At 46.0% G+C, this 20159-nt stretch overlaps 2 protein-coding genes across 2 annotated transcripts in view; both read right to left on the bottom strand.

The window, feature by feature from the left end:
• Nucleotides 1-3447, bottom strand: part of LOC138371033 (uncharacterized) — a 69434-nt gene extending 65987 nt beyond the window's left edge. Inside the window, exon 1 of the mRNA XM_069335675.1 lies at nt 3428-3447. Coding sequence (XP_069191776.1) covers nt 3428-3447 — 20 coding nt within the window. The remainder of the gene's footprint in view (nt 1-3427) is intronic.
• A 4515-nt stretch (nt 3448-7962) lies between these two features.
• On the bottom strand, nt 7963-17537 carry LOC138371034 (uncharacterized). The gene is made up of 3 exons (XM_069335676.1): nt 17455-17537; nt 9295-9410; nt 7963-8432 (listed from the first exon to the last, which is right to left on the bottom strand). The coding sequence occupies exons 1-3, from the start codon at nt 17535-17537 to the stop codon at nt 7963-7965; spliced, it is 669 nt and encodes a 222-aa protein (XP_069191777.1).
• Nucleotides 17538-20159: the final 2622 nt, after the last annotated feature.

Consider the following 20159-nt stretch of genomic DNA (forward strand, 5'->3'; position numbering starts at 1 on the left):
CACACCCTCCCTGTCTCTCCCCACACACACACACACCCTCCCTGTCTCTCCCCACACACACACACCCTCCCTGTCTCCCCACACACACACCCTCCCTGTCTCTCCCCACACACACACACCCTCCCTGTCTCTCCCCACACACACACACCCTCCCTGTCTCTCCCCACACACACACACCCTCCCTGTCTCTCCCCACACACACACACCCTGTCTCCCCCACACACACACCCTCCCTGTCTCTCCCCACACACACACACCCTCCCTGTCTCTCCCACACACACACCCTCCCTGTCTCTCCCCACACACACCCTCCCTGTCTCTCCCCACACACACCCTCCCTGTCTCCCACACACACACCCTCCCTGTCTCCCCCACACACACACACCCTCCCTGTCTCTCCCCACACACACACCCTCCCTGTCTCTCCCCACACACACCCTCCCTGTCTCCCACACACTACACCCTCCCTGTCTCCCACACACACACACCCTCCCTGTCTCCCACACACACACACCCTCCCTGTCTCCCACACACACACCGTCCCTGTCTCCCACACACACACACACACCCTCCCTGTCTCCCCCACACACACACCCTCCCTGTCTCCCACACACACACACACCCTCCCTGTCTCCCCCCACACACACACACCCTCCCTGTCTCCCACACACACACCCTCCCTGTCTCTCCCCACACACACCCTCCCTGTCTCTCCCCATACACACCCTCCCTGTCTCCCCCACACACACACACCCTCCCTGTCTCTCCCCACACACACACACCCTCCCTGTCTCCCCCACACACACACCCTCCCTGTCTCCAACACGCACACACTCTCCCTGTCTCCCACACACACACACCCTCCCTGTCTCCCACACACACACACCCTCCCTGTCTCCCACACACACACACACCCTCCCTGTCTCCCCCCACACACACACACCCTCCCTGTCTCCCACACACACACACACCCTCCCTGTCTCCCCCCACACACACACACCCTCCCTGTCTCCCACACACACACCCTCCCTGTCTTTCCCCACACACACCCTCCCTGTCTCTCCCCACACACACCCTCCCTGTCTCCCCCACACACACACACCTTCCCTGTCTCTCCCCACACACACACACCCTCCCTGTCTCCCACACACACACACCCTCCCTGTCTCCCCCACACACACACCCTCCCTGTCTCCCCCACACACACACACCCTCCCTGTCTCCCCCCACACACACACACCCTCCCTGTCTCCCACACACACACACCCTCCCTGTCTCCCCCACACACACACCCTCCCTGTCTCCCCCACACACACACACCCTCCCTCTCTCCCCACACACACACACCCTCCCTGTCTCCCCACACACACACACCCTCCCTGTCTCTTCCCACACACACACACCCTCCCTGTCTCCCCCACACACACACACCCTCCCTGTCTCCCCACACACACACACCCTCCCTGTCTCCCACACACACACACCCTCCCTGTCTCCCCCACACACACACACCCTCCCTGTCTCCCACACACACACACCCTCCCTGTCTCCCCCACACACACACCCTCCCTGTCTCCCCCACACACACACCCTCCCTGTCTCCCACACACACACACCCTCCCTGTCTCCCACACACACACACCCTCCCTGTCTCCCACACACACACCCTCCCTGTCTCCCCCACACACACACCCTCCCTGTCTCCCACACACACACACCCTCCCTGTCTCCCCCACACACACACCTCCCTGTCTCCCACACACACACACCCTCCCTGTCTCCCACACACACACACCCTCCCTGTCTCCCCCACACACACACCCTCCCTGTCTCTCCCCACACACACACACACCCTCCCTGTCTCTCCCACACACACACACACCCTCCCTGTCTCCCACACACACACTCCCTGTCTCCCACACACACACACCCTCCCTGTCTCCCACACACACACACCCTCCCTGTCTCCCACACACACACACCCTCCCTGTCTCCCCCACACACACACCCTCCCTGTCTCCCACACACACACACCCTCCCTGTCTCCCCCACACACACACCCTCCCTGTCTCTCCCCACACACACACACCCTCCCTGTCTCTCCCACACACACACACCCTCCCTGTCTCCCACACACACACACACCCTCCCTGTCTCTCCCCACACACACACACCCTCCCTGTCTCTCCCACACACACACACACCCTCCCTGTCTCCCACACACACACACTCCCTGTCTCCCACACACACACACTCCCTGTCTCCCACACACACACACCCTCCCTGTCTCCCACACACACACACCCTCCCTGTCTCTCCCCACACACACACACACTCCCTGTCTCCCCCACACACACACCCTCCCTGTCTCCCACACACACACACACCCTCCCTGTCTCTCCCCACACACACCCTCCCTGTCTCTCCCCACACACCCTCCCTGTCTCTCCCACACACACCCTCCCTGTCTCTCCCCACACACACCCTCCCTGTCTCTCCCCACACACACCTCCCTGTCTCTCCCCACACACACACACCCTCCCTGTCTCTCCCCACACACACCCCCTCCCTGTCTCTCCCCACACACACCCTCCCTGTCTCTCCCCACACACACCCTCCCTGTCTCTCCCCACACACACACACCCTCCCTGTCTCTCCCCACACACACCCTCCCTGTCTCTCCCCACACACACCCTCCCTGTCTCTCCCCACACACACCCTCCCTGTCTCTCCCCACACACACCCCCTCCCTGTCTCTCCCCACACACACCCTCCCTGTCTCTCCCCACACACCCTCCCTGTCTCTCCCCACACACACACACCCTCCCTGTCTCTCCCCACACACACCCTCCCTGTCTCTCCCCACACACACCCTCCCTGTCTCTCCCCACACACACCCTCCCTGTCTCTCCCCACACACACACACCCTCCCTGTCTCTCCCCACACACACCCCCTCCCTGTCTCTTCCCACACACCCCCTCCCTGTCATCAGGGCGCCATCGGGATGGTGGGGTAAATAGCTTCGGATGTCATCATCCTTTGAATAGTCGTGATGGTCGAGTGGTTAAGGTATCCGATACACCAGTTGCATAGTGCTCCTGGCAGTATTGGTTCGAGTCACTTCTGTTGACTTCTTCTTAAGAGTATGTAAGAAGGATTATTATTATTTGTTTGGATTGGTTTATCACAGTGTTATCACGATTAGCATATTTTTAACAGTTTGGTAGGAAACTTATCTTACTATTTGAGCCGTTTGAAGACATTGTTACATTATTGTGCCTGTGTGAACTCTGCCTCTGGTGAGCAGTTTCGGGACGTAGTCAAATTTCATGGTTTGTGGACTTAGACTTTTAAAATGACATTTCTGACTTTTGGCACTTTTTCAGATATTGTAACTCTGACTTTGAAGACGAGTAAATGACTCACCTTGTCACATTTCCAGTCATTGTTGACTAATTTACAAATATGTTTGCCATTTGTCAGTCCAGCTGAGACTTGGTTTTTCTTAGGCAAGTGAGGGTTTATTGACTTGTGATATTGATGTCTATGTTTAGACTTTATACCCAACTCTGGTTATGTAACCTCACAACCCCGCCATGTTCACAGTCTTTCAGCCAGTCTCTAGTTTAATAGTGTACCAATGTTGTGTTATTGTGGCCTACTTACATCTTCTTGCTATGACTTGTGCTTTATGCTGACTCACTTTATTGTTATTTGATGGTGAGTACGTATAGAGAGATTTGTGTATATTAGAAGCTGTGTCGTGTAAATAAGTTCGCCTCAGTAAACTGCTGGATTTTACTTACTTTCACTTTACCATACACCTACTTACACTGAAATATATAAGGTCAGGAAGCTCCTTGATTATTGAGGTAAAGTTTTAATCCACGAGTCTTACTGTGGACTAGTGACACGACATCTCCCACACACACCTTCTCTGTCTCCCCCACACACACCCTCCACGTCTCTCCCACACACACCCACCACGTCTCTCCCACAAACTCTGTCTCCCCCTACAAACTGCCTGTATCCCTCACACACACCCTCCCTGTCTCCCTCACACACACCCTCCCTGTCTCTCCCACAACCCCACACCCTCTCTGTCTGTCCCCCCACACCCCCTGCTTCCCATATACCTACCCTTCCAGTGTCCCACCATCTCTGTATGTCTCTATCTCTGTCTCTACCGTTTTCTCTTGGGTTTTGTCTGTCTTTCTCTGTTTATGGCTCTTTCCCTCTCTTATTAAAAATATAATTTTCTCCCATTGCCGTGTGGGTGGTCACGGGTGAAAGGAGCTCAGTCGTGTGAAATTTAAAAAAAAATTGAATAGTTAACCCATATACTTCGAGAAAGTGACGAATCTTGAGAAACCTTTGAATTTGTGGGAGGATCATCATTTTTTCTGCTACTACGGGAAAATTATGGATAGTAAGAAATTTCTGTAATTTTCCCAAGATCAGTGAATAATGGTATATTAAGCTAAGGAAAATAAAAAAATTAATGTTTGTCTTCAAAATATTTAGGTGTGTAACCGGTGGGCATCAGTGACAGAAATCACCGTGGGGATCTGAATGTAACCCTAACAAACTCAAACACAAGTTCTTAGAACTGAATGAATTCCGAGAATCCCAACCACCCTTTCTTCATTCCGTACCCTTGACAATTCCCTCTGTCAATTTGGGTGGCGCTGACGAAGCATCTGACCTCAAAATTTGAACAAACAGAGAAACATTCTTTCTTACAGGTACAGATGAGGTAAGCAAATCCATTCCGGAGCTACCAACTCTTCCGCCAGTCTCATGTAGGTAGTATATGCAGTGAATGCAGCCTTTTAAGATTCCAGACAACTGTTCTATATAATTATGTGTTTCTGAACAACTGTTTATTTAAATTGTTGTTGTGGTGTAACACATTTTAGCTACTAGGAAAAACTGGTCGTTTTATCACAATTTATAGATTTTGTCTGGCTTGAATAGTTGATCGATGATGTTTTGCTGGAGACGTCTTGGGTCACGAACGTTGTGGCCGGTTAGCGGAACTCATGCCAATGTTAGCGGAACTCCTGCCAATGTTAGCGGAACTCCTGCCAATGTTAGCGGAACTCCTGCCAATGTTAGCGGAACTCCTGCCAATGTTAGCGGAACTCCTGCCAATGTTAGCGGGAACTCCTGCCAATGTTAGCGGAACTCCTGCCAATGTTAGCGGAACTCCTGCCAATGTTAGCGGAACTCCTGCCAATGTTAGCGGAACTCCTGCCAATGTTAGCGGAACTCCTGCCAATGTTAGCGGAACTCCTGCCAATGTTAGCGGAACTCCTGCCAATGTTAGCGGAACTCCTGCCAATGTTAGCGGAACTCCTGCCAATGTTAGCGGAACTCCTGCCAATGCTAGCGGAACTCCTGCCAATGTTAGCGGAACTCCTGCCAATGCTAGCGGAACTCCTGCCACTGTTTTTCCTTTGATGCAGAATCCTCACTACCAAGATTAGCGGGATCACTGTAAATTGTAACTTTGTAACTTGACAAACGCTCTCTGCTGTTACCTTGACAGTTTATTTATGCATTGTTGATCTCATTTGTCACCTTACCGCTGTTTAAAGCTAATTAATCTATTAATTTTAATGACAATTTTATCAAGAGACAAACTATATAAATCATTTTGTATATATCGGCAGACAGTTGTGAGGCAGAAGAGGACCTCAGGCAGTGGTGAGTGAGGGACACCCACAACACCTGTGTGGTGAGTGAGGGACGCCCACAACACCTGTGTGGTGAGTAAGGGACGCCCACAACACCCAGGACACCTGTGTGGTGAGTGAGGGACGCCCACAACACCTGTGTGGTGAGTGAGGGACGCCCACAACACCCAGGACACCTGTGTAGTGAGTGAGGGACGCCCATAACACCCAGGACACCTGTGTGGTGAGTGAGGGACGCCCACAACACCCAGGACACCTGTGTAGTGAGTGAGGGACGCCCATAACACCCAGGACACCTGTGTGGTGAGTGAGGGACGCCCACAACACCCAGGACACCTGTGTAGTGAGTGAGGGACGCCCATAACACCCAGGACACCTGTGTGGTGAGTGAGGGACGCCCACAACACGCAGGACACCTGTGTGGTGAGTGAGGGACGCCCACAACACCTGTGTGGTGAGTGAGGGACGCCCACAACACACCTGAGTGAAGACAGAGCCAGCGAGTGTAGTTCAAGACCATGTCTGAAGCCTGGCTCATCCTGTCTCCCCTCACCTTTCTCTCCCATTACCTGTGACACAAGGATCCCCACTACCTGCTTCAACCAGCAAGATGCTGCCACCTGCACCAGCTCCGGCAGCTGGCTCGAGTCCCTCTTTGTGTTTACCAACGTTGACCATCGCGTCCCCACCACCTGGTGTGTGTGTCAGCACCATTTTACTAGCGGGCGACCCACCACCTGGAGGTGGGTCACAGAAGCCCACCACCTCACCTGCGGGTGGATCACTACAACCTTACACGCCACCTGGGTCACCACTTCCCTCTGGGCCACTACAGCCTTCCCATCCTAGTGAGAGTGACGCCTCAGTGACGTTATCAGTGGTGGACGTTCTGGCGGGAAAGCCCCTCCACCGAGGCCCATCCCACACAGTACCTCAACATCTCTCCGCTTCCCACAACACCAAAACTCAGATTTTACAGGTCAGTGGTCTTAATTTTGTACTCAAGATAGTGTGTGTGTATTTACTACTAGTGTTTACAATTTGTGCCTTTAGGCTCGAGCTGCTAGCTCTTGGACCCGTCTTTCTAATCGTCGGTTGTTTAAGTGGACTAATGCCTGACCAATTTTCCCCTATTATACCTACTACATATAGTTCTCTCCAGCACTCGCACATCTCCAGGATACTGACCGTGGCAACTGCCTATCTCCCAGGTACCTATTTACTGCTTGTTGAACAGGTGCATCAGGTCAATGAAACTTTTACCATTTGTTCCTTCCTCGGCTGGAAATCAAACCCGCGCCCTTAGGCCTACGTGGCCACGAGGCCCAGTACTGATGCGCCAAGTTGTGCATCGGGAGGGTTGAGCTTTGGCTTTTTGGTCCCGCCTCTCAACTGTTAATCAGCTCTTATACAGGTTCCTGAGCCTATTGGGCTCTATCATATCCACGTCTGAAACTGTATAGTCAGCCTCCACCACATCATTACCTAATTCATTCCATGTATTACTTACTATGACATTGAAATAATTCTTGATAATGTCTCCGTCGCTCATTTGGGTCTCCACCTGTGTACCCTTGTGCGAGTATCACCCATGTTAAGAAATCTTTTATCTACCGAGTCAGTTATGTATGTGGTAATCAGATTGATTGATAAAGATTAAGCCATCCCAGAGGCGGCACGGGCATGATTAGCCTGTAAGTAGAGGCTGTTTGGAGCCATTATCAGTACCAGTTGCTGGTATTGTAGATCTGCGGATGAATGGGGGTTTGGAATGTGGGACAGTCGGAAGTATAGTGTGAAGAGTATAGAAGTTTCGGCGGCGCAGAGAGTAGAGCCAATAGCAGACTCACACCGCACAGAGCATTAGGGGAGGGGGACGGTGCCAAGAGGGCCGAGCTGCAGCCAGAAGTCCTAGTTCGATATTACATTACAGCATCACTATCTCAGGGGACCCTCAGTGCTCTGTTTTTTTCTGTTCTTCGGTTTCTTGTTTTGGCTTCGTGTCTGTACATGGGTGTCCACAGGCGACAGTGTAGGGCATCCTGGGACATCCCCGATGATATTCCTCGGGAAGTCGATGGTGATCGCCTGGCCATTTCTGAAAGTGGTGTATCGACCTGTGGTTGTGTCCAAAAGGCAAGGTGCATCGTAACCATCAAACATGGGCGTGCGTACCCGAAGAGACGTCAAGACTGCATCTTCGGAGCCATACTCATCTACACCGGAGAGATCCTCATCATCCACATGCTCGTCTGAAGATGCCTAGTCCTTTTCGTCCAGTGTTGCCAGTATTCCTCCTTTCTCTGTGTTCTGTACTGCTGTCAGCGTCATCTGGGTGTCCGAAGTTGTCACTGTCCGTGGAGCATCCGTCTGGGTGTCTGCAGTTGTCACTGTCCGTGGAGCATCCGTCTGGGTGTCCGAAGTTGTCACTGTCCGTGGAGCATCCGTCTGGGTGTCCGAAGTTGTCACTGTCCGTGGAGCATCCGTCTGGGTGTCCGAAGTTGTCACTGTCCGTGGAGCATCCGTCTGGGTGTCCGAAGTTGTCACTGTCCGTGGAGCATCCGTCTGGGTGTCCGAAGTTGTCACTGTCCGTGGAGCATCCGTCTGGGTGTCCGAAGTTGTCACTGTCCGTGGAGCATCCGTCTGGGTGTCCGAAGTTGTCACTGTCCGTGGAGCATCCGTCTGGGTGTCTGCAGTTGTCGTCGTCAGCCGTGGGACTTCGGTCTGGGTGCCTGCAATTCCATATTCAGTCACTTGTCAGTATAGATGCAATGCCACTAGCGTCCAGAAGCTCGTTCACTGTTCGGAGGAACAAGTTGTGATCTTGTTTCGCAACTCTGTCCGCATAGGCATGGCGACCTGGATGTGGATGTTCTGGATGGATATTGGCGTCTCTAATTTTGGTGGGTCCGGCTGCTGAGGCTTGTTAGGCCAAGGGAGTAGAAGGGAGGCTCGGGAACTGGTCAGGTCCATGGTCCAAGGTCGTGCAGACTTGCCTATGGGGTAATCTTCTCTTTAATCTTCATCAGTTCCTCCTTTCTTTTTGTGCAGAGATAGGAGGTGGCGGTGTGCTGTTTTCCACAGCCCGCATATTTCTTGGTGGTTGCGGTACAGTCCTTGTAGTAGTGAGTGCCGAAGCATGAGCTGCACTTAGCCGTTTGTTCTGGGCACTTGTTAGAGAAGTGCTCATAGCAGAAGCACTTGTAGCACTGTCTCACATTGTAAACCTTCTCAGTGGCGATCTAGTTTGGAGAGGAGGTGATTCCAAAGCATTTGAAACCGTTCTTCACTGCTTCCTGGGCCTGTTCTGCTGTTTCCAAGGTCATTTTTATCGTGGGTTGAGTGACGTCGTTAGTCTTGATGAGTAGAGCTGTCGACACTTTCAGGGTAGGCTTTTCTGCATTCACTTACTGAATTATGGTGTTGAGTACCTCACCCGCTAACCAGCAGTTCAGCCTGTTCACAAATATTGTTATCCCGGCAGTGATTTGACTGGGAGAAGTTGGTGAGAGGTTCGCCTTCAGTAGTGGAACCCGGAATTCCGTATCTTCTGTAAATCCGCTTTTGTTGCTACGATTACAATGCCCTCGTTACCATGCACAAGGACGTCAACTGGTCCCACTGATGTTGCCTTGTCAATGGCTGCTGTAATTTCGTACTCAGAGAACTTGTAGACTCCGAGGAGTCGCACTTTCACTTTGTCATCTTCTCTGGCAACGCCTCAATGTCTCAGATTGTCAGGAGTACTTGGAGTGAAGAGTGGTTTGCCGACAGCCAGCATGAGAGGAGCTGGGTACGTCCGACCGCGTTGATCCCGGTCTTGTGTGTGTGTGTGTGAGGGTGGCAATCATGTTGTTGTTGTTTTAGATTCAGCTACTCAGAAGAAAAAGATCCAAGTAGCACGGCCTATTGTGTGCCCATAAGTGGAGGCTCTTTGGAACCATTATCTGTATCATTCGCTGATACTGGAGATCTGGGGATGGGGCTGGCTGTACCAGTTATAGAGATAGTGGGTTAGTGTAGACCTCTAGGGGCTGCCGTTTTTCTTTGGGTAAGACTTGCTGCGAGTAGTAGCAAGTAAAAATTAAGAAGATTTGTTACACAGGAGCTTCCTGTTCGAAAACCATACTGTTTGTCCGATATTTTGTCATTACTCACTAAGTGTTCAACCGAATTGGTTCTAACTATTGTTTCTAGAGTTTTAACTACCACGCTTGTTAATGATACCGGTCTATAATTTAAAGGTCCTTCTCGACTACCATCTTTACAGATTGATACTATGCACTTTTCCTTATATCTACTAAGATTTCTGTGCACAAGGATGTCTGGAATATTAACTGAAGTGGCATACTATGCTCAGTTGCACATTCTCACAGCACCCAAGGTGAAACTCCATCAGGTCAAACCGCTTTATTTCTTCTTAGCCCCTTGAGTAATTTTTTCACTTAGTCTTGAGATACCTCTATGTATTCTATAGCTCTAATCTATGGCATTGGAATTGGTATTGGGTCCGGATCTCTGAAATCCTCATTTTGTACAAACATAATTTGGAACTGTTCATTTAGCATTTCATACATTTCTTTTTCATTCTCAGTAGTCCTGTTCCCCATTCTCAATCTCTGGATTTCATCCTTTTCATATAGCTTGCTTTAATGAATTTATTAAAAAAGGCCTGGATCTGTTTTACATTTGTCTGCTATACTTTTCTCAAAAATATTTTCTGTTTCTCTCCTCACTGCGATGTAATTTTTGTACTTGCTTATAGTTCTGGTATGTTTGTGGGTTAGTCCTCTTCCTATATTGAACCAATTTTCTTGTCTTTTCCTCTCTAGCCCTCTCACAATATTGTTGAAGGAATCCTATTTTCTGGTAATGCATCTGGGATGATTTGGTATGAATGTTTGTGTGTGCCTTTATCGTATATTTTTTTATTAAATTTTTTATATTAATTCATTAACGAATTTTCAAAGTTCCCCATAGAGTTCTTCATGAAAGCGAGTTTATCAACTGTTTCAATTTCCCCATTCTCTTCTACATTTATCACAAAGCATATTTAATTTCCAACAGGACATGATCACCAAAGGAAGTACTGAATGTCAAATATTTCCTCTCCTTTCCTGGTAAATATTAGATCAAATATTGATGAAACATTCCCCTTCCCTCATTCTGGTGGCCTGCTTGACGTGTTGATACATGAATGTCTCCAGAATGAGGTGTGAATGAATGAGGTGATGAATGAGGATCTGCCTGTCCAAATGTCCTCCATTCTTGCCTTATAGGCCTGCCAGTATATGCCTTAAAGTTGAAGTCCCCCAGTACCAACAATCGTGATTAATCTTTATCAGCTTTTGTTATAATCTGTCTCATGGCCAGTATGAGGCCCTCTCGTTTGTTATGTAGTTCCTCTTTGTCCATGTGTTGTTTACTGGTGACTGTCGGCATTTATGATTATCAGTTTATCATTATGTCAACTTCATGAGGGTTTATAATTTTAACTCTCTTACTCTCAAGTGTTCTTTCACCAGCACAGCACCAGCACTCTTCCCCTATTCCTAGTTCCAAACTGAGTAGCTCCTTGGGAATACGACCTCTTTAAAATATTTTCTTCGTTTCATTCTCTGTTAGTGCGACAATATCTAAAACCCTAAGCCGAATTATATTTTTAGCTCCAGTATTTGTTCATTTCACTCCATCTATTTGGTATATACAATTTTCAGGAACATGTTCCCTTTCCATTTGTGCTTTACTCCCCCTTCCTCCAATGATTTTGTTACTTTGTTTTTATGTTCCATTTTACTAACTTTCCAGTCTCTACACTTTGTAGAAAAATAAATTATTCTTCATTTTTGCTTTCATTTACACGTTCGCTTCCTCGAGGTTTATTTCCAGCTTTTCTTCCTTTAAGAGGTCTTGTGTTTATTGACCAAAGTTTGTCATCCTATCACTCTGTAATTTCCAGGCATTTCAAAGCACTTCCGTCATTTGATTCACTGCATTTAATGTCACCCTTTAGGGGTGAGTCTTGTCTTTCTGATATTTTCCTATCCTACTAAAATTATTGACATTTTCCTTTAATTGAGGCCTTAAATTTAAAAGGCATTTTAGTGTGTGTGCGTGTACTCATCTAGTTGTACTCACCTAGTTGTGCTTGCGGAGGTTGAGCTCTGGCTCTTTAGTCCCGCCTCTCAACTGTCAATCAACTGGTGTACAGATTCCTGAGCTTACTGTGGGCTACCCCAGTAATATCTACATATTTGTAGATATCTGATATTTCAGATATGTAGATATTTAGATATTTCTACCCCAGTACTACCTCATATCTACATTTGCAACTGTGTATGCAGTCAGCCTCCACCACATCTCTGCCCAATGCATTCCATCTGTTAAGTACTCTAACACTGAAAAAGTTTTTTCTAACGTCCTGTGGCTCATTTGCGTACTAAGTTTTCACTTGTGTCCCCTTGTTCGTTTCTCCAGTGCTAAACAGTTTATCTTTATCTACCCTCTCAATTCCTCTGAGAATTTTATAGGTAGTGATCATGTCTTTCCCATTCTTCTGTCTATCAGTTTCGTGTTAGTAATCTTTCCAGTAATCTTTCCTCTTAGCTCATTCCTCTCAGCTGGGGATCAGCCTGTGGCATACCTCTGAACCTTTTCTAACCTCGTTTGTGTTATACTGGATGTGGAGTCCACGTTGGAGCCGCATACTCCAGTATTGGTCTGACATATGTGGTATACAAGGTTCTGAATGATTCTTACACAAGTTTCTGATCGCAGTTTTATGTTCACCATCCTTGCATTCCCGCTGATGTTATCCTTTTGATGTGAACTTCAGGGGACAGGTCTGGTGTGATATCAACCCCTAGATCTTTCTCTCGTCCTGACTCTGAAGAATTTCCTCTCCCAGTTGGTACCTTGTATTGGTCTCCTGCTCCCTACGCCTCTCTACATCACTTTACACTTGCTTGAGTAAAACTGTGTATACAACAAAACAACAAATAGCCATTTGTTGGACCATTCCTTCAGTTTGTCCAGATCATCCTGTAGCCTCTTGCTGTCCACCTCTGTCTTAATCCTTCTCATAATTTTAGCATCCTCAGCAAATATTGAGAGGAATGTGTCGATAACTCCTGGAAGATCATTTACGTATATCAAACAGTATAGGTCCGAGTACAGAACCCTGTCTGACTCAGCTGGCGACATCACACCATTCTGAGATCTAATCCCTCAAATATCTCTGGTTCCTGTTGTTTAAGTACTCCCTTATTCATTGAAGCACGTTACCACTTATCCAGCCTGTTTGTACAACTTATGCAACAGTCTCTTATGTGGGACTTTGTCTAAAGCTTTCTGACAGTCCAAGAAAATGCAGTCTGCCCAGCCTTCTCGTTCTTGCTTAATGCTTGTTGTTTAGTCATAGAATTCTATTAAACTTGTGAGACACGAATTACCATCACTGAACTTCTGCTGGTGACGTGTTAATAGTCCCTTCTCTCCAGTAGTGAACCAGAATTATCTTCTCCATCTCCTTGCTTGGTATACAATTTAATGACACGGCCTATAGTTTAGGGCCTTCTGTCTATCCTCCGTTTTGTATATTGGGACCACGTTAGCTCTCTTCCAATTATCTGGTAGGTCTCCTGTTTCCAGTGACTTGATATACACCAAGCTTCTTACAAAATGCTTCTGCTCATTCTTTAAGAATCCATGGTGAGATTCCATTAGGTCCAACAGCCTTAGTCACGTCTAGATTGAGCAGATACCTCTTAACCTCATCTCTAGTAATTTAAATATCTTCGAAGTTTGTTTGATTTATCGCCACCCCTCTTGTTCAGGGACTTCCCCTTGCTCTATTGTGAAAACCTCCTGGAATCTCTTAAGTTCTTTACACACACCTCTTTGTCATTCTGTGTATCTATCCTTATCCTTTCTCAGCTCATCTCCTGTTCTTTCACTGTTTTCTTTCTTTCAGTCACTATACATGAAGCTGTATAGCAGTTTTGGTTGGGTCTTGGCTTTATTTGTTAAGTCCTCTTCAAATTGTTTCTCTGCTTCTCTCCTCACACTGAGGTACCCATTTCAGGCCGTCTGGTGTCTCTCTCTGCTCTCTGGTGTCCATTTATTTATGTTGCATTACCATCCTTGTGCTTTGCTGCCTTGCTTCCTTACATGCCTGATTGTCCAAGGATTCTTCTTTTGCTTTTCTTTTTTTCTTTCTGGGCCTGGATAAACCTGTTTTCTACCTCGTGACACTTCTGGTGATGTAGTCCATCATGTCTTGTACAGACGTTTCTCTTAGCTCTATCTCCCATGGTATTCCTGTTAAAAATGTTCTAATCTCATCATAGTTTCCCTTTCGGTATGCCAGCCTTTTTCTTTTCGGTCCTTTCCTTGAATGAGTTATTCCTAGTTCCACCAGATACTCAAATGTTAGGACACTGGGGTCACTCATTCCTATGAGGGGTTCTGATTTGACTTCTATTATGTCTGACTTGTTCTTTGTAAATACCAGATCAAGTCTGGTTGGTTCATCATTTCCTCTCATTCTTGTGGCTCCTTGACATGTTGGCAAAGTTAATTTCTTGTCACCACGTCCAATAATTTAGCTCTCTATTTTCTGTCCCTCAGTGTGGTTCTCTATTTTCCCAATCTACCCTTTAATGATTGAACTCACCTCATGATCAACATTTTGGACTTTTCTGGCGTAATAGCCCCCTCCTAGCTCCCCTTTCTCACTTAACACCCCAGCTTAACACTGCTGCAAGATCACTGTCACCCTCACTCAACTACCACCTAATATTAAAACTGAAATATTAGAGGGGGGGGGGGGGAAGCAACAAATGAAAGGTTATTAATTTTAAAATAATGAATAATACTTAATAATATACGACTGCCACCCCTCCCTGACCTGAATGTGCCAACTCTAGTGATCTTCCAGGAGACAGAATCAATAATCAAGAAACTTAGGGACGTAGGAATCTTGGTAATAATGCTTTGGGATTAATTATGGAAATCTTTACTTATTGAGAATATAGTGGCTTCCAATACCGCTCGAGAATACCACATATAAAAATGACTCAGTATCAAAACTCAGTTTCATGCCCGAAACGCTTTGCGTAATAGTGGCTTTAGGCATTGTATGTACTAGCTCTACCTATAAGTCAACCAATCTTTGTAAAAATTTATTGTATGTACCTTACCTAAATAAACATTTTATTTTTATTTTTATTTTTAAAAGAGGGTTAACTAAATACCAATAAGTCAGATTCGCTTTATTTAACAAAAACACATATATTTATAACAAATTTAAAAAATATCCTACTCTAAAATATATCCCTAGGAGGCAATAAACCGGAGTGCAATTACTTTGATGTACCAACACTCAGACAGACATTATCTTACTCCTACAATACCAGCCACAGAATGTTGAGTGGCTGCCCTCTGGCCCTGATGGGGACCTGTCCCAAGTCGCTCCCAAAGACACACTGACTAATATTTCCTTTGACTACCCCAGGGAGGCCTATGGTTCCTTCCCCGAGCTTGGTTCCGGGCTAGGAGCGCCTATAAGTTCAAACCAAAGCTGGATGCACTGGTCCCTTGGCCAATGGGTGCCCAGTCCTACCTTAGGGAATTCCGCCTCTTGAGACTTCAGTCCAATCACTTGAGCCCCCAGGCCTAATACCTTGGCACCACTAACCAATGGAACTAAAGCCCCTGCTCTTGGCCAATAAATAGCCTGACACTGCCGGGGGGGGGCGGTCTTCTCACATTAACTGGAAATAAGCAGTTTCAACCAGCTCATGGGAACTAGCTTTGTCTGGCCAGCCACCCCAAGAGGAAAATTTGGGAACATCGTTTTATAGCACTGAGTTTTACTGTTTTATGGCTTCATACTCATTTACTAATCCTTAGTACAATGGGATGTATTTCCTGTACTAAGCGTAATAATTAACTAACACTACTAATACGTAGTTTAGTATCATAGAATTCATTGCATTAGGTTGTGGAACATCATGTAATTTCTCCTAAAATTGTGAAGTGTTGCGTCAGCCACCCACGGAGAATAAATTTCCACATATCAGTAGATCTAATAGAAGTCCAACCATTTACTTTCCTTTATTAGGGATAATTATTTAGTAATAGGTTTACATTTAGTATACAACAGTTTACTGGAATTCCTTTACCCAGCTTGATCGCTGCTCTAGTAAATAATGTCATAATCTAAAATCATTTCCACCTCCAAAGGATTCTCATTTTCAGATTCAGATTCAGATTCAGATTCAGATGTTTATTCAGGTAAGGTATATACATACAAGTGATGTTACATTAATGGATTGATATATAGATAGAGCTAGTACATACAATGCCTAAAGCCACTATTACGCAATGCGTTTCGGGCAAGAAAAAACATTAATATCTAGAACTTAATACTAATTGAGCATAAAGAATAAAAGATGTTGAGAACAAATACAAATAAAGATAAAAAAAAAAGGGGGAACATGACTGAAAAAGCAGCACAAATACAATAGGTTGACAAACAGTGTTGATTAAAAAAAGAAAAAAAAAAAGAAAATAACAGACATGGGTTGACAATAGAGGAGTGAGGTAGATTACAGGGAATTTATTAGGTAGTGTTTAGTTTTTATCTTAAACTGGTTGAGAGAGGTACAGTCTTTAACATGGTTGGGAAGGTCATTCCACATTCTGGGCCCCTTGATTTGCAGAGCATTTCTAGTTTGATTAAGACGTACTCTAGGAATATCAAAACTGTATTTATTTCTGGTGTGGTGCTCATGGGTTCTGTTACAACCTTCTATGAAGCTTTTAAGATCAGGATTGGCATTATAGTTTAGCGTTTTATATATGTATAATACACATGAGAGAATGTGCAGTGACTTAATATCTAACATATTAAGAGATTTGAGTAGGGGTACCGAGTGATGTCTGGGGCCAGAGTTGGATATTGTTCTAATAGCGGCTTTGTGTTGGGTAATTAGAGGACGTAAGTGATTTTGGGTAGTAGAACCCCAAGCACAAATACCATAGTTGAGATAAGGATAGATAAGGGAGTAATAGAGAGTCACCAGAGCAGGGCGTGGTACATAATATCTGATCTTAGAAAGAATGCCCACAGTTTTTGAAACTTTTTTGATATATTTAGAATGTGTCCCTGGAAATTCAGCTTGTGGTCAATGAGAATGCCAAGGAATTTGCCATCTAATTTGTTACAAATTTGGGTATTGTTTATTTAGAGATTTATAAGACTAGAGGATTTATTGCCAAACAGAATATAGAAGGTTTTGTCAATGTTAAGGGTGAGTTTGTTGGCAGTTAGCCAAAGATGGACTTTATTTAGCTCAGTATTTACTGTGGCATTTAGAGCAAGAGGGTCAGGACTGGAGTAAATGAAGGTTGTGTCGTCAGCAAATAGAATTGGTTTGAGGTGTTGGGAGGCATTTGGAAGGTCATTAATGTAGATGAGAAAGAGGAGAGGGCCATTTTATTTGTGCAGTCTACATTAACTGACCTGCACTGTGAGAATCAAACATCACCACATAAAGTATTTAATCAAAATATAAAAAGTATTCATAAACACCTCCTCCCCTCTTTATCTTTAATAAATAAATATAATTTGTGCTCGGGCCCCCCATTGTGAGCTATGCGCATGCGCGACATTCGGGAAGGAAGGGGACTCTCGCCATTTTACGATCAACTAGCAGTACGATGTTCCGCAGCGGTTCCAACAAATCTTACAATCTAGAAGGCATCCGTACATCCTCGGACGTCAGATTGAGGACGCAGCTTACCAGAATAACGGACACCAGTTCGGCAGGCATTTTTACCTTGTTCAGTTGTTAATTTGAGCTCAGATAATAACTAATATAGGTGCCATTTCGTAACGCTGCAGGCGATAAAATAAACCCCACGTATGTGCTGCTTTCACCCTTCCAAATATTTTGATATTGCATTTATGTGTGTGAATACTAGTTTCGAGTGGAAGTTATGGAATTTAATTATTGCAGCATGGTGCAACACTACTGAGGAAGCGTATGACTGTCATATACTCACGTGTTCCATGTATCACTATCTCAAGCTGTTACCGGACTGTTGTAGAGATTGGACTCCACCTACGTCCCTCTGTCACAACTGAGATTTAATCAGTTTTCATTGTAGATAGAATTTAATTATTGAGAGTCAAGCATTTCTAATCATTGCATATTAATCAGGTACATGATTTTAATTTTAATATGCAGTAGTATTTTTTGCATTGCATTTTATATATCATCTATGTACGTGCATATTATCATTATTATTATTACATAATATATGTTACAGATAGACTAAGCTCATAGAAGACCCCCTCCCCCCCCCCATGTGTCATGGGAAGCTGGTTCTAGCATGCATACAATCTACAGTCATTGCTTCATAAAATATAATTACATATAATCATAGAGATCCATAAGTCACTGGTTCTCTCATTTAACAATGCATTCTGGTCCTTCAAGCTATCTTAGATTTAATGTTTATTTTGCATTTATAGAATTATACATTTTATTAGTATTAAACTAGAGCCAGATTTCCCCACAGGGGGGGGGGAGAATGAACAAGGGAGGGGAAGACGAATGATGGAGAAGGAGAACGGGGGGGGGGGGAAGGGAGAAGCTTGGTCTGTGCAACAGATCATTACACAGGAGGCAATAGAAACCGCTCTCTCTATTATGTTAATGGTTACCATGTTGTTCCTGTCATACTGCTGTCAGGGTCGTCTGTCATTTAATGAGGGTGTTTTATTCCTATTGCCATTATTCGTGGTCCTCCCATTTTCATAGTGCCTACTATGTAGTCTTTGAAATCTTGACAGCCTGGGATGCCCATCTCTTCCTCAACAGCAAAGCCACTCCTCCTCCACCTTTTCCTTCCTTATCTTTCCTTGCTATATAGTAGTTCTGTGGAAACACTGCATTTGTTATCATGCCTGAGAGTTTTGTTTCTGTGAGGGCTATTACTTCAGGGTTTTCGTTCTTGTGTCCATTCTCAAAATTCACTTTTTTATTTGTAATGCCATCTATGTTTGTGTACATCACTTTCAAGCTCACTTAAATCTGTCCTTCCTCGCCTACTCTTGCTTTTGTTAGCTGTTCCACTGGTGCAGACAGTTGCTCCATGGACTGGGCTGCATGGATGGGGTTGGTGTTCTGTGCAATAATTCATGTTTGTTTTGGTGATGCTGGGGTGGTACCCAGGTTCAAGGGATCGGGGAGAAGAGAGGGCACGGGAAGAAGGGGAAATAGAAGGAAGAGGGCATTGGGTGGGTATTTAGTGGGGGGGGGAGGCCTGGGAGGAGTTTGGACAGGGAGGACTTTTATTGGGAGGAAGGAAGGAGTGATGCTTCTCTCTCCGGGGATGCTGAACTGCTTGTGGAGGGTTGTCCACTCCCCTCTGGGATTGTAGAGTATGGGGCCATGGTTCCCTGATTCCCTTCTCTCTCTCCCTGCACTTCTTCCTTGCATTTGCTGCTCCCATTCTCTCGTCCCTAGTAATATCCCTCTGAATGAATACTACTTTGAATTCCATTACATGGAATAGTTTACTCTTCCTTGCTAGAAGTTCTTTTTAATGCTCTCATTCATGAATACTACCTTTATCAACCGGTCTCTGTCCTTGTTGTACGGTTTCAAGCCTGAAACCCTTTTCTGTACTTTTTTCAGCCTCTCCATCTGAACCCCCCTTCAAGATCTCTGTCACTGCTGCGTTGTCCTTATCTGTCCACTCCACCTGACTGGAACCTGCTTGTTCCATAATACCTACTACAGCTACTGCTCTTTTCCTCTCTATCAGATGACTAGTACATCTTGCTGCTTCCACTTGAGAAGTAGCAAGCCACTTAAGAAGTAGCCACTTGAGAACTGGCTACTTTCATGGCAACTTCCTTTACTGCAGACATAGCCTCTAGGCTGCGAATAAGGCTTGTACTGTAGAAGTCCCTTCTCCAGATATATTTCCAGCTTCTTAAGGGATGGTTAGTGTCTGGTACTGATTAGGATTCCCTTTCAGCCTTTTAATCTCCTCATTTGCTGCCTTCAGCTTATCATGTTGGCTGGTTATTTTCTCCCTCATTACCCTCATTTCCTCATTAAAATTCTCTCATATGCGAATGATCGTCTCCTTAACTGAGTCACCTTGTCCCTCACCTCCACCTGTGTGTTGGTGTCTCCCTCCCATGTTTGTTCTATATTCCAAAGTGATGTGGTTGGGGTGGGCAAGGGTGAGTGTGTATGTGTGCTTATAAATACTGGTATGTGCATTTGAGTGGGAGTGTGAGTGTGTGGGGTAGGGATGTGGGAGGGAGAGAGAGAGAGAGAGAGAGAGGGGGAGAGAGAGAGAGAGGGGGAGAGAGAGGGGGAGAGAGGAGAGAGGGGGAGAGAGAGGGGGAGAGAGAGAGAGAGAGAGAGAGAGAG

This window comes from Procambarus clarkii, chromosome 34 (assembly GCF_040958095.1).
Source record: "Procambarus clarkii isolate CNS0578487 chromosome 34, FALCON_Pclarkii_2.0, whole genome shotgun sequence".
Taxonomy (NCBI): Eukaryota; Metazoa; Arthropoda; class Malacostraca; order Decapoda; family Cambaridae; genus Procambarus; species Procambarus clarkii.